The following is a 14,818-nucleotide window of genomic DNA, read 5'->3' on the forward strand; positions in this document are numbered from 1 at the left end:
TATGTTATTCTTTAAGCCACCATTCATTTTAACCAGAAAATTATCTATATCTAAGTAAATCAAGTCAGTAATTTTTATGTTACAAATAAAATATAACATCCTATAGCTAAATATTTTGAATAACTGACTTTTGCTTACTTTTCTTACTTTAATTATGACATTATGCTTTGACATTAAATGAAAAACACAATCCGATTTCTTAAAAAGATTACAAAATTAGTACTTTCAGTATACATGTTTATTTTCCAATTAATTTTATTGATCTTACAGGCAGAGTAGTATCTTGATCTCTATTACATTCAACAACACCAAAAAATCTACAGCTCTGGTGTCAATATCAATAATTACTAAAAATCGAGCAAGCAATTTCCAACTATCTGCAATTACGGAAAGCAGATCCAAAAGGCATATAACAGCAATAACAATAAAATAGTATTTGTGTTAAGACATAAATAGCCAACGTAAATGTAGTACCTCAGGCATTTTTCTAATTGTGGTATTTACACAAATTTTGGAAATTAAATTGAGCACACTGGCCAGTCTACTAATGATCATGAAAGACAAAATATGTAAAAGTGCCTATTTTGCTAATAGGATATGTTCAGCTCTTTAGCTTGACATTGTGTGGTACAGTTATCCCTTCCAAGCATTACAGATCAATACTACATGTGCCTCAAGCTCTTTTACAGATGAATGATCTGATGAAGATGCCCTCATCTCAGAAACTAAGGTCATAAATGTTTACCTTCCCTTGAAACATTCAGAAGGCTTGCTGAACCTAGAGAAAGCCCAATCTCAAACTACTGGAGGAACAGCGACACCTAGTGGTCATTATACTCCTAAACAAATATCTTAAAAGTATAAACAAGGGTATCCGTGAAGAAATCGCCACAAATGCATCCCCCTTAAATATGACAGAAGCCTATTTCCAATGAAACTGAATCTGAAAATCACAAATACTTTCATTATCTTTTCTATTGATCAGTAATAATATAAACTGTAAGGAAAAGCCAGCATTGACCTTAAAATGTTTAATCAACAACCCTTTGCCTTTGTAGATTTTTATAAAAATCCAGTTTTGATTTCTTCATGTCTGAGTTCTTGCTTATTGTAGGATGACATAAAGAACTCTGAAACACTCTGAACCACTGAATGATCGGCTTTGTGGGTCTTTTATGAATACATGGATTGGAATGTCCCAGCAACAAAATTAAACACTCTATACAACAGTGAACTAAGGCTCAAAATCAAGACATTATAAAAGCTGCCAGTCTGTTAATTCTTGTTGGATGGAGTTTACACGGGACATTTTATTAATTTCTTGTCAATAGGGAATATCAGGTTCATCAAGATTTTCTAAAACAAATGATTCATGAATTATAGAATCACTTTACCATCAAAGTCATTGTTTAGTAAGTAGGACTGTTTCCTATTAGTGAAAAAATCGGTACATTCTTTAGCCATTTGCACAGTCGATCTGAAGCGGTCCAAGCAAGCTTTTGCTGTTTGCTGGAACCTTAGCTCTGTTCACTACGCATACTTCCCATCAGACCCAACACTGCTCCCCATGTCTTTCTGGCCAACTCCAGAGAAACTGCACCTTCCCGTCACCAGGGAAGATTTTTCCTGAGCACAAACCCCATTGTTGTTGACGGGACATACTGGAATTATCCCTTCCAGATGGACTGAGGTGCCCCCCACAGTGCCAAGACATACATGAATGAATGTAGGTGGAGTCACTATCTATTGACTTATTTCATCTCCCTGTATTTCATTGCCAAGGACCAAAACTAGACTTTCTCCCTCCCTGTAACCTTTTAAGGCTCTGTTGAAGACAATAAATAGATGCAAGGCTTAGACAACAGTTTTTGTGTTAACATACCACCAGCCTCTCCAAATGAAGAATGAGCCTACTTATCACTCCCAGATCACCAAACTATCCCCACCCCAGCCACATGCCATGTCAGTGACTACCTGGGACATTCACCTAAATGCCACTTGGGTGCACAAAAGGGCTGGAGAGGCCAAGGCTTCCAGTGACTGTTTGCAACAGTCCACGGGAGTGACATCTCATAGGTACCTTCAAATTGCGGAACCAAGAAGAAATTTTAGTGTCATTTAAGATTTTCATGTAAATGTTAATCAAGACATGTTCCAGTAGGTATCTCTTGCCCAAAGAGACAAGCAGTTAATTTTATTAAAGTAATGACTGTGATTTATGTGCATTTAAAATTAACACTAAAGTGAGGTGCTGTAAGTTTAAAGCCCAGAGTTTTCTCCAGCCAACTCCCCCCAGTGACTCTCCAGTCCTCTTTTTCCAAGGTCCTCAGTTACACGAGGATGCATGGGCTATAGCCACAAGCAGTCAAATGTAACGTTTACTAAGGGGACAGCAGCCGTGAATGGCATTGGAGGCACATGGAGGTTGCTTTCCATTGCCTTCATTACGTAGCTTCATCCTCCCTTTCCCCCCTCCTTTGTCCCTTTGCCTCCCTTATTTCAGCCTAAAGCTAACAATGAGAGTATGAAGCACTGCTGTGCCCTTCTGCTGTCTGAACACCTGGGTTGAGTAACAAAGATGACTTCTGAATTCTAGGAGAAAATACTGCAAACTATTCACCACTCAACACACCCAGATAGTCTCAGATGAAGAGTTATGGGCAATCATAGGTTATCATTACTGTCTGCTCATAAGAATAATGTTCTCCCCCAAATAACCCAGAACTTGAACTGGAATTTTGAGTTAAAGGTCTCTCTTCTACCTGTCGGTATTCACCTATCTTGACTTTGTGCATGTTTTAAGTATGAATTAGAAGAGGTTTGCAAATAAGTCCTGTCAGAGTTACCAGCGCACAAAAACATCTTTATTACCTCCTTTTCTCACATAAGCTAGCCAAAGAGTAAAGTCAATTATGCTTTTTACTAGTCGCCCAGGGCCATTCTTCCCTGGACCTGGAAGAGTGGAGAAGGGTCTAGCTGAATGGCTGGATGAATGGCCACCACTAGATCCCACCCACCTAGAAGTAATTTGGTCTGGGTCTAAGCGCTAATATCATGCTGCCAAGTCTCTTTCTGAAAAGCATAAAAGCAAAATATCCCATTCCAGCAAGCAAACCAACCACAAGGGTGGTGCCAAGAACCTTTGGGGCCCTTTTCTTGGCTACTCGGAATGCAGTTGGCAGCACTGCAGAGATTAATATATTGTTGACATGTCCCAAAACCTTGTTAAATGTTTTCCTCTTCAAGACACGCTCGTAATAGGTTTCCAAGTTGGGTCGCTTTCCATTTCCCCAGTTTCTCCTCGCAAACCCCAGGAACTTCAGTCGATGCAGTGTAACAGCAAGTGATACGTCCGCCAGGGTGAAGGATTCCCCGCAGAGCCACGGCTGGCGGCCTTCTTCTAATTGGAGAAAGGGACACAGTGGGTTAAGGGCAAGCCCTGTACCGACAGACAGGGCTTTCCAGGTGGTGCTAGTGGTAAAGAACCCGCCTCCCCACGCAGGAGACGTAAGAGACACGGGTTCAGTCCCTGGGTTGGGAAGATCCCCTGGAGGAGGGCACGGCAACCCAGTCCAGTATTCTTGCCTGGAGAATCCCATGGACAAGGAGCCTGGTGAGCTACAGTCCATGGGGTCACACAGAGTCAGACATGACTGAGTTACTGAGCACACGTGCACGCATTGTACAGACAGACTCTGGTTGGCATCTCTGCTCTTAGTGTTGAGGGCAAGGGTGAGTATAGCAAAAGATGAAGGCTATGGTACATTTTCTTGACAATCACACTCAGTGAGTAATTCTATGTTTAAAAAAAAGGAGGGCAGCATGCAAATGTATCCCAAGCTACGGGACTTCACCTTCCAATGCAGGGAGTGCAGGTTCAATCTCTGGTGGGGAATATATGATCCTACATGCCTCTCAGCCAAAAAAAAAAAAAAAAAATCACAACATAAACCAGAAGCAATATTGTAACAAATTCAATAAAGACTTTAAAATGGTCCACATCAAAATAATCCATCCCAAAGCTAAGGGACACTTGGTTGACACCTGACAGGCACCTGGGTCCCTAGGTGTCACTAGAGCTACTTAAGCTCAAAGCCTGTCTATCATGCCTCCAAGCCAACAGAGTTAACAGATATTTCCTCGTGGGTTAAAAAAATGACACATGTACTTGAGGATTTAAACGTCACTCAGTAGTTGCTGCTTTTGTTAATTGTTACTTATTTAAAACAGAAGAAAATCCCTATTGTGAAGCAAGTTGCAGGTAACATGGTCTTCAACTTTGTGGTCAGTCAGAATAGTGCAAACAGTCCATGTGTCTGCACTTGGGCTTCATCATTCACTCATTTTCACAGGTACAGAAGACGGGTGCTCACCAGCCAGCCTGCCCATACACACAGGCTGACTCCCATGTTATGCTAAGTTCCTTCAGTTGTTTCCGACTCTTTGCAACTCTATGGAGTGTAGCCCCCACCTCTCCCTGCCCCAGGCTCCTCTGTCCATGGGATTCTCCATGCAATGATACTGGAGTGGGTTGCCATTTCCTCCCCAAGGGATCCTCCTGACCCAGGGATTGAACCCATGTCTCATGTGTTCAGTATTGGCAAGGGGGTTCTTTACCACTAGCACCACCTGGGAAGCCCACCCATGTTATACTTTACTTCAATTTGCAATTTTTCTCCCACCTAAGGAAAAAACTAGAGGGAATGTTCTAGCAAGTAGAACACTCCCAAACTAACCACTGTAATTAGAACTTGTGAAACAGGCCAGGTAAGAATCTACCAACCATAACTTAAGTTATGCAAAAAAAAATTCTTCACTGGCTATATTTCATATAAATGCAGAGTTACAACTAGACACCTGGGTTTTGTTGAATTCAGTATTATTGTTGCTATCATAAAGTCAAACTGTCCGTGAGTACTAACAGTTAAAGATAGTTTACAGAATGTTTTGGGTGAAATCTAAGAATGTTCCCATAAATACCCCTGGTATACAGAAAAAGACAAAAAGAACATAAATGAGAACCTACCTGGGGTTTCTTCATTTCTTCTTTGCAACTCAGTTTCAACCTGATCCAAGACTTTCTCCAATTCATCAAGAATTTTCTTCAAATATTTGACATTGTCATGGTCAAGGAGCTTTGACTAATTAACAAAAACAACTAAGTAGGTTATTTATGCCTGTAAAAATAATCAGTGTAGAGCAGAGAAGATATAAATTTTTATACAGTGGGAGTCTGTTTATATTAGACAATGAGAAGAAACAGAATAACCAAAGCAGAAGCAAACCTGAGCGGAAATGCCCTGGCTGTGAAACTATCCCAGGGGCCAGACTCACTGTCCACTGGCAACTCCTGTGGGACTGAAGGATCAGAGAGGACAAAGAATATGAGGGCATAAAGAGACTCCTGTCACTGGGAAAGGAGTTTGGGGGAGAACTGATGCGTGCATATGTGTATGGCTGAGTCCCTCTGCTGTTCACCCGAAACTATTACAACACTGTTTGTTAATCAGCTTAACCCCAATACAAAATAAAAAGTTTAAAAAAAGAGAGATTCCTTTCATGCCCAACTCAAGAATGCAATTTTTTAGTTGTTTTTTTGTTTTTTTTTTTAATCTTTTGGCCACACCTAGCAGCATGTGGGATCTTAGTTCCCCAGCCAGGGATGGAGCTCCTAACCTCTACATTGGCAGTGCAGAGTCTCAGTCACTGGAGAGCCAGAGAAGTCCTGAAGATGGTTGTGTTGATTTTGTTTTGCTTCGTTGGCCATGTCATGTGGCACGTGGGATCTTCCCCGACCAGGGATTGAACCCATGTCCCCTACATTGGGAGCACAGAGTCAACCACCGGACCACAAAGGAAGTTTAAGAATGGAAATTCAGCAGTCTTCAATGAATGAATAACTGAGGGGTCAGAGATGTGTGACTTCCCTGGTGGCTCAGTTGGTAAAGAATCTGCCTACAATGCAGGAGACCCAGGTTTGATCCCTGGGATGGGAAGATCCCCTGGAGTAGGAAATGGCAACCCACTCCCTTATCCTTGCCTGGGAAATCCCACAGACAGAGAAGCCTGGTGGGTTACAATCCATGGGGTTGCAAAGAGCTGGCCATGACTGAGCATGCACGCACACACACATAACTCAATAGCAAGTAAACAATTCAATTTAAAAATGGGCAGAAGATCTAGATAGACATTTCCCAAAGATATGCAAAGGCCAATAGGTACATGAAAAGATGCTCAACATTTTTGATCATCAGGGAAAACAATTCAAAACCACAGTAAGATACTACCTCATCTGTTAGAACGGCTATTATCAAAAAGACAAAAACTGTAAGTGTTGACAAGGATGTGGAAAAAAGGGAATCTTTGTGTTCTATTGGTGGGAATGTAAACTGGTACAGCCATGATAGAAAATAGTGTAGAGGTTCCTCAAAAAATTAAAAATAGAACTAATACACAATCCAGCAATTCTACTTCTGGGTATTTAGCCAAACAAAAACAAAAACATAAATTCTTAATAACGCATATATCTGGGTTCTAGAAAATGGTACTGATGAACCTATTTCCAGGGCAGGAATCAAGATACAGACACAGAGTACAGGCTTGTGGACACAGCAGGTGACGAGAGGGTGGATGAACTGAGAGAATAGCATTGAAACATATACATTATCATATGTAAAACAGACAGCTAATGGGAAGCTGCTGCATAACACAGGGAGCTCAACCCACTGCTCCGTAACAACCTAGACGGTGGAATGGGGTAGGGGGTGGGAGGAAGGTTCAGGATGGAGGGGATATGTGTATACTTATGGTTGATTCACGCTGTTGTACGGCAGAAACCAACACAACATTGTAAAGCTTATCCTCCAGTTAAAAACAATTTTTTAAATTAATCTGAAAGATACCTGCAATCCTATGTTCCTTGCAGTATTATTTACAATAGGCAAAACAACTTAAGTGTTCATCAACAGATTAATGGATTTTAAAAAATTGTGATGTGTATATATAGAATGGAATATTTTCCAGCTACAAAAAAAGAATAAAAACTTTGCCATTTACAACAATGTAGTTAAACCTTGAGAGAATTATGCTAAGTTAAATAAATCAGACAGAGAAAGTCAAATACCATATGATCTCTCTTATTTGTGGAATCTAAAAAACAAACAAATAACTAAGGTTCTGAAAGTGAAAGTGAAGTCGCTCAGTCGTGTCCAACTCTTTGTGACCCCATGGACTGTAACCTACTAGGCTCCTCCCTCCGTGGGATTCTCCAGGCAAGAGTACTGGAGTGGGTTGCCATTTCCTTCTCCAGGGGATCTTCCCGACCCAGGGATCAAACCCAGGTCTCCTGCATTCCAGGCAGGCACTTTAACCTCTGAGCCACTAGGGAACTAAGCTCATAGATGCAGAGAATAGACCAGTGGTTGCCAGAGGCAGGGGGTAAGAGGTAGGAGAAATGGGTAAAGGTGATCAAAACGTAAAAAGGCAAAAAATGAAAGGTGTGAGGGGAAGATATACAGTATTAAAAAAAAATCCACTGATTGCTTTATTGGTATAAAAAGGTCATAAACAGAGGTCCAGCTGACTCAAAGTGCAAAATACCTGAAATGACAGATTCCTATGATATTTTATTAACCTGCTTTTACATTTTATAACTTGCCTTGGCAACCAGCATGAACAATATCTGCTCTTCAAGAAATTGTCGTTAGGTCTGAATATCAAATCTAATAAAGAAAAATTCTTTCTAAAAGCAGAGCATGAGCCAAAGGTAACATGTGCACTGATGATTTGTGATATTTAATAGAAGATATTCTAAGAAATAGCAATACTTTTACAAAAAGTGGACCATTTAACACAAATAGCAGATGTCAATTGAGGACAGCCTGGTTTACTTACTTTAAGTCGCTTCTGTTTTGCAATGTATGCCTCTTGTAAATCTGGGTTTTCTTCGGCAAGTTTTTTCAGTTCAGACTCCGTGTTACCAATTTGGCCTGATGATGAAATCAGTTTTGAAACAGAAAATTATTTCCTCCCTTCCATATAAGAAACAAGGAGAAGTAGGGAAACTTGATGGTAAGAACATACGCGCTGAGGGGTCACGCCCTCTCTCTGCCCCAGACTCCCCCTTCTCTGTGCCTCGGTTTCCTCACCTTTAAATTGCAGCTATGAGACTATCTGCCACGCAGGTTGAGGATGAAATAAGAGGCCCCTTGGAAAGTGCTTAGAGCAAAGTCCAGCACACCGTGAGTGCTAAGTGCAGAATAGTTGTCCTACTTTTCAGTCCCTTTCAAGTCTTCTGTAATAAACTTTTTTTGTGAAGGGAAGGAAAAAGCATTATTTAGAGAAATATTTATTCTGGATGATAGAACTATGGTCAGAATACTTGCTTCAAACCATATGATGGGTATTTATGAGGAGGAGGAGGAGGAACACGAGGAAGGTGAGAGGCCAGGAGAGAGACGAGGAAGATGGAGTGAGGGAGAGCGGGGAACGGGAGAGGACTGAGCAGGAGGGCATCAGAAAGAAAGGAAAACAGTGCAAGTAAGAGAACCCTAAAAACGAGGCATGATGTCATGGGAAGAACGTGCTTGGCGGAATTGGAGATCTGAGTGCAAGTGTTCCTGGTCACTCCTCAGTCTGACCACAGCCCCTTCCCTTCCCACCGCTGGGCCATGAAGCACACCTCCTGCTCCTCATCCCATACACTGACCCATCCCTATGCTCAGGATAGGAGGAAGGAGAGAGGTAGCGGTCACAGTTCAACCTCAGTGGATCACCACTCACTGAACCTAGAGGCAGAGTAATGATGAGACAGCCTTCACATAATGAAACAAAACTAAAGGACCAGAAATGTGAACTCCATCGTCCACAACTGCCTGCAGACCCCAGCTGTTCTGATTCCTAGTCTGTCTGTCCCTGTAAACATGTTACGTTCTTTACTCTTCCACAGGCCACTCTTCTGAGTTTTATCTATGCTTGGTCCTCAAGGCCAAGAACTGGAAAATCAGATCCTAAAGACAACAAATGTCCAGCCAAACAGATGAAGCACAGATTCATCTGCCTGGTACATGGATCGATGTGTAACATGTATGTCCCCGAAGCAAACTCAACAATCCCGCCCCCAGGTCTTCCTGAGATGTGCTGGGTGTCAAAAATGAGTGAAAAGAAATGTGAGGCAGAAGTGCAGGTCTTTAAGACCTCTACATACTGCGAATCCTTGTTGTTGCATAAGCTGGGATCATGGAGTCCACGGTTAGCTCAGGATGTAAAATGCAGCCGTGTGTATAGGCATCCATGGGCAAAGAGTCAAGTAGTTCTCGATAATGCTGGACCCGTGGGTAATACATGCTTCCTTTATCAGGCATTAATCTGGGTGTTTTGTCTAAAATATACATACAAACACATACACAAACATTGAAGAAAAAGTTACAAATGAGACGTTACAACTAAAAGCAAAAAAGAAAAATACCAGCCCCCTCATCATTAACATTTACAATATTATATGAAGGGAGGTAAAGGATGACATTTTCCCAGCCTCAACATTCAAAACTTGAATTGAACTGATGTCCTAGACCAGATTCCAAACCATGATCAGACTTCTCCAACTCGCAAATCACTATTCTCAAGGTCCAGATTTTCATGCCAACTCCTCTGTGAAATCTTCTCCAACCTGCCGCAACTACCAACATCTGACTAGATCAAGTGTGCCTTCCTCTGTACACAAAAAATACTTGGTACAAACTCCTTTATAACCCTTATCACCTTAATTAGTTATTGCATCTTTTTGCCCTATGAACTCCTTCAGGGCAGAGAACATATGATCCAGAGTCCAGCATCGTGTCTCATACACTTCATGTGTCCTTAGTCGCTCAGTCCTGTCCAACTCTTTGCGACCCCATGGACTGTACCCGCCAGGCTACTCTGTCCATGAGGATTTTCCAGGCTAGAATACTGGAGTGGGTAGCCATTTCCTTCTCCAGGGAATCTTCCCAACCCAGGGATCAAACCCAGGTTTTCTGCATTGCAGGTAGATTCTTTACTGTCTGAGCCACCAGGGAAGCCCAAGAATACTGCAGTGGGTAGGCTATCCCTTCTCCAGAGGAACTTCCCAACCCAGGATTTGAACTGAGGTCTCATTTTAGGCCATTGGTAAATGTTGGTTAAGTGAATCAAGGCTCATTATGGAAAGATGATCAGGGACCACACTTTCCAAGGTTCCAGTACATACCAAGAGTGATCCTGTTGATGTATATGGCAGAAACCAACACAATAGTCTAAAGCAATTATCCTCCAATTAAAAATATTAAAAAAAAAAAAAGAGTGATCCTGTTGATGCTATGTGAACGTGAATGGCTAGTCTTCATGGAATTCACCAGGAAATTCTGGTATTTTATCTCTGGAAACTGGGTTTCACATAAATCTTCTGTTGTTGGTTAAACTCTAGACTATAGACTCCTAAAGGTAGGGATCATGTACTATTCTTTGTTGAATCCCCAGTTGCCTAATATAATGTTTGGCTGATAGCAGGTGTTCAATAAATTTCAATTAATAAATGAATATGTCCCCAAATCGCTAGCTATAGGAACATTTGCGCTGGAGAAGCTCTGGAGCAGTTAATGACAACACTGACATATAGAGGCTGAGACATTCTCCTAAGAGCCCACAGCTAAGTAGAGGCAGAACAAGAACCAAAGTCATGAACTCCTAATGCAGTGCTCTGTTGTATTACATCATCATAACATCTTCGAAGGGTATACTTTTCAGAGACTATCCAAGAAAAATAAAGATAAACCACATGATCCAGAGGCCAGGAATAAGTTCCTGCAGAACCAATTCCCACTTTTAACTCTCAAACTGCCTCTAAAAAAGTGCCAAAAAACTTATTAATCCAACGGTTAAAAAGAACAGCCTCTACTCTATACGTTTCTTTTTGCTTATTCACTTATTTAGTTTGGGTTATTTATTTAATTTAGAATCCTTTTGAGCATCCTACACTCATTCATAAGCACTGACAATTCACAATTGGTTGCAGAGCATTTCAGGCAAGATCTCATCATGCCAGACTAAGAAGAACAAGCTTTTAAGTGAATAGGCTATTTCTGACTCTCTAAGAAAAACAGAAGATGGATTACTCGTCAGTGGGCAAGTGTCTAATTCCCTGCTAGCGACTCTAATTCTGAAGTCTGCATTAGAATGACCAAGGCTCACATGTCAGCTGCAAACTGCTCATCAACTGTGGGTTTGCCCAACTAGATCACACTTCCTTACGGACCTTTCAGGATCTCAGAATGTCACCAGTACCCCCAATAATGCACAGTAGACATTCCCATGAGAATAACAGACTGGCAGCTTTCTAAGGTGCTTGCAATTCTGAAGAGTTCTTAACTTTTTGTTTGCCACTGACCTCCAAAATAATGTTCTTAAATGCATAAAATACATAGCATTGCAAAGAAAATTGATTATATTAAAGTATGTTATCAGAGTAAATTTAAATGATAAAATAGTAATATGGGTGTCTTTTATTAACACATTAACAAGATCTAACAGCAGATCTAATAACTACAATAATTTCAATGTAGTGAGGGGCATAAGTGATATTTAAGACATCTGCAATAACCATAATGCTATTAACACATCACCATCATGTGAACATATGAACAAAGTCATAGGCGCTTCTGATACTGCTTTGAATTCTGCCTACACTGGAAATGAAGGAACTGGTCCATTTCTTTTGGAAATTAGTGAAAAACAAAGATGTAATTTTTTTCCCCTCTAAGATAGTAAATCTCCTGGATTTTGTTCACAGACCACTAGGGGTAACAGTTCACAAAGTATGGTAGGAAAATCCCTGGGCTTCCTGAAGACACCCTCAGAGGGTCTACAAATCAAAGCTGTTTTTATAGTAATATTAAGATGTTCATTGCTTTTTCATTCTTAACCTCTCTTGAGTGTACAATGGTATTTTCCAGAGGTTACACAATGTGTAAAAACTCCATTGCTCTGACAGTTAACAGGATATGAGGCTTGTATGTTCTTGTATTTTAAACTTTTCTCAATTTTAATTTCTAATTTGATAAGTATTGATAGCCCATATAAACAAAAGCTCTCTCAAATGTCCTCATTAACTTCTAAAACAAAGGGGCCTTGAAACCTAAAAGTTTAAGAACCACTGCTCTGGGGGGTTCAAGAACCACAGGTTAATAACCATAAATGATGCAGCATTTTAAAATGCTTCCCAGGTTGTTAAATTTATGGCTACTGGCTCTGGCTGCTTTGTGGGGCCAGGCTGGGGTCTTGACTTCAGAAGAGCATACCACTTCCTTCCTGGAAAGAGAATGAGAGCAGGAAAAATAATGTCTAATTGCTTTCTGGGAAAGGTCCATCTGGCCAAGCCTACATCCAAATGTTTGAACGCCTGAAAATAATCTTCTACTCAGTGCACCATGAACTATATAACTATCTCCTAAGACAACTTTGTCAGACAGAGGCTCAGATACCCACTGAACCCATGTTCTTTTCCAAGCTCACTTTCTCTCTTCAAGGACACCCTGTCCACATGACAATGTACTACCAGCATCTTCCTGACACCAGCAACAAATTAGCAACAGACAGCTGCCTCTGGAAAAAGAGTTTTTTCAAAACACAATTGGGAATTTCATTTGAGTGATACAGAAAATCTTCCCTCTCATTCTCATCTTCTTTTACTTTCCAGTCCTTTCATAAAGCACTTTTGTTATGATACTTAGAAAATCTTTTCTGGGTCTATCTTGGTCAGGAGTGAGAAAACAACAGAAGGGTTACAGGGGCAGGAGAGACAGTCAGAGGATTTTAAAGAAAAAGCAATAAAAGAAGTTCCCAGCACTGGGGAGGAGCATTGCCATAGTGGAAGCCAGGATTAGTGACTAAGCTGGAAGAACAAACAAATACATTGGCATAAGAACTGACTTTGTAGAAACACTGAGTAGGGACAAAGGCAAGACTAAATTTAGGCAGCAGATCAGAAACAAGCGGATAGACACAAAGCAGAAAGAGGCGATAAACAAGGAGAGAAAACAAAAGCACGAAATTTGAAATCAGAAAGAAAGGATAAAATCATATTGCAATCCATTTAATGGGGACATCAGCTCCATATATCCTCAAGTCCCTGTGTTGCTAAGTAGACTAAGAATGGCCCTGAGCAATTTTTTTTAAAAATTACATTGTTTCTCCAAGAGCAAACAATAAAAAGAGTTTAGCTTCCCAGGTGGCACTAGTGGTAAAGAACCTGCCTGCCAATGCAGGAGACGTACATAGGCAATGCAAGTTTGATCCCTGGGTGGGGAAGGTCCCCTGTAGGAGAGCGTGGAACCCACTCCAGTATTCTTGCCTGGAGAATCCCATGGACAGAGGGGCCTAGCATCCACTAAAATTGAACAAATCACAGAAAGTGGTTTTAATTACTTTTTAAAACCACTTTTATTGGCATAATCAGGAGTTTTAAAGACTCCGTTTCTTTTCCTTACCATATACCATATTTTCTCTGCATTCAGTTACACACTTTGAGCTAATTTGCAATTTCAGTAGATGTGCTAACAAGTATGTAATGTTACTCAATTATATATGAGAGCCTTTTATTAACAGACATAAAATTATTTATTCTATGACCTTAACAATAATTGGAAATTCCTTTACATAAATAAATATATTATTTAAAGTAACAGTAATTTCAGAATTAATATTATTTTTAAAATCTGAATTAATTTTCTATTGATAAAACTGTATTTATAAAATAAATTTACATGTCCTAATTGGACTTAATATGTGATCCTTTAATCTACCAGGATACTGGGATTCTTTCCAAACCAAATTCTTTTCCTAAGAATATTCAAAATGACATATATGGACATAAGACATGGGACATAATCTTCAGAGAACTGTTATATAACATATTAAGTTACCAAAATTCAATATTTACCATACAACACCCTTGATTCCAGGTTACCAATGAGTTATTTGACAATAATAAATAGTATATATTCTAGTATTTTGTAGTTATTTAATGCTCACCTTTTTTTTTTTTTTAATTATCTAGTGGCCATGTTAAAGTTCATTAAAAGAGATTACAATATACCAAAAGCATAAGGATGTAAATATGTAAATACTGATTACACAGAAAGGTTGAGAAAAGTGTACAGGCCAGCAAGCCATCATTTTTAGTACAGTCTCATTTGGTAGACTAATGAAAGATACCAACAAATAACAGCAAAAGTGATGCCTGCTGACGACTACACTCTGTTCTGGAGATGAATGGATACACTTAAAGCCTCTCATTTGAACCAGGGGCAACTACACACCTCATGAAATTCATTCAAGTGTTATTCATTCTAATTTGTCAACTTTCCTCAAAGTTCCATCCATAATTGACCAAAATGCTGCATGTTCTATCGAGTTCAAATGTAGCAGCTCACAATTAGCCATGCTCTGGATAGAACCTACACTTCTGAAACAACTCAAGATCACACTTGTCTTTTATTTCATTGTTGGCTGTTGTTGGTAACTTATTAGCAAGCCAGGGCTCCCATCCTTCATTAACAAAGCTGATTTTTCCAAACAAAATTCATATACTACTTTTAGTCTTGTTAAACTTTATCTTATTGTTCCATGCAAAGCATTTCATAAGCTACTCATCATTTTAACGACTGCAGTTTACACATCCACAAGTTAACAGTATTTCTTCCATGCCTTTATTCAAATCATTTATGGAATTGTTAGACTCAAATCAGAGAACAGAAGCCTAAAAGAACACCAGTAGAGATCCCTGTCCAAGTTGATATCTATTTTC

General features: G+C 40.0%; 1 protein-coding gene across 13 annotated transcripts in view; it reads right to left on the minus strand.

The window, feature by feature from the left end:
- Nucleotides 1–220: 220 nt before the first annotated feature.
- Nucleotides 221–14,818, minus strand: part of GDAP1 (ganglioside induced differentiation associated protein 1) — a 55,271-nt gene continuing 40,673 nt past the window's right edge. For 10 of the 13 annotated variants that reach the window (XM_086336452.1, XM_086336449.1, XM_086336443.1 and 7 more), the window contains 4 exons: nt 9,206–9,379; nt 7,894–7,988; nt 5,027–5,141; nt 221–3,400 (listed from right to left, as the gene is read on the minus strand). In XM_086336452.1, the coding sequence (XP_086192578.1) occupies nt 3,018–3,400; nt 5,027–5,141; nt 7,894–7,988; nt 9,206–9,362 (750 nt within the window). In that variant the 5' untranslated portion in view covers nt 9,363–9,379 and the 3' untranslated portion in view covers nt 221–3,017. Of the gene's footprint in view, nt 3,401–3,426; nt 3,913–5,026; nt 5,142–7,893; nt 7,989–9,205; nt 9,380–14,818 lie in introns of those variants that run through there. The other 3 variants (XM_086336446.1, XM_086336445.1, XM_086336455.1) reach the window with 2 other exon arrangements.

This window comes from Bos grunniens, chromosome 14, assembly GCF_055505025.1.
Source record: "Bos grunniens cultivar Pamir isolate PY7600 chromosome 14, Bosgru_T2T1.0, whole genome shotgun sequence".
NCBI lineage: Eukaryota > Metazoa > Chordata > Mammalia > Artiodactyla > Bovidae > Bos > Bos grunniens.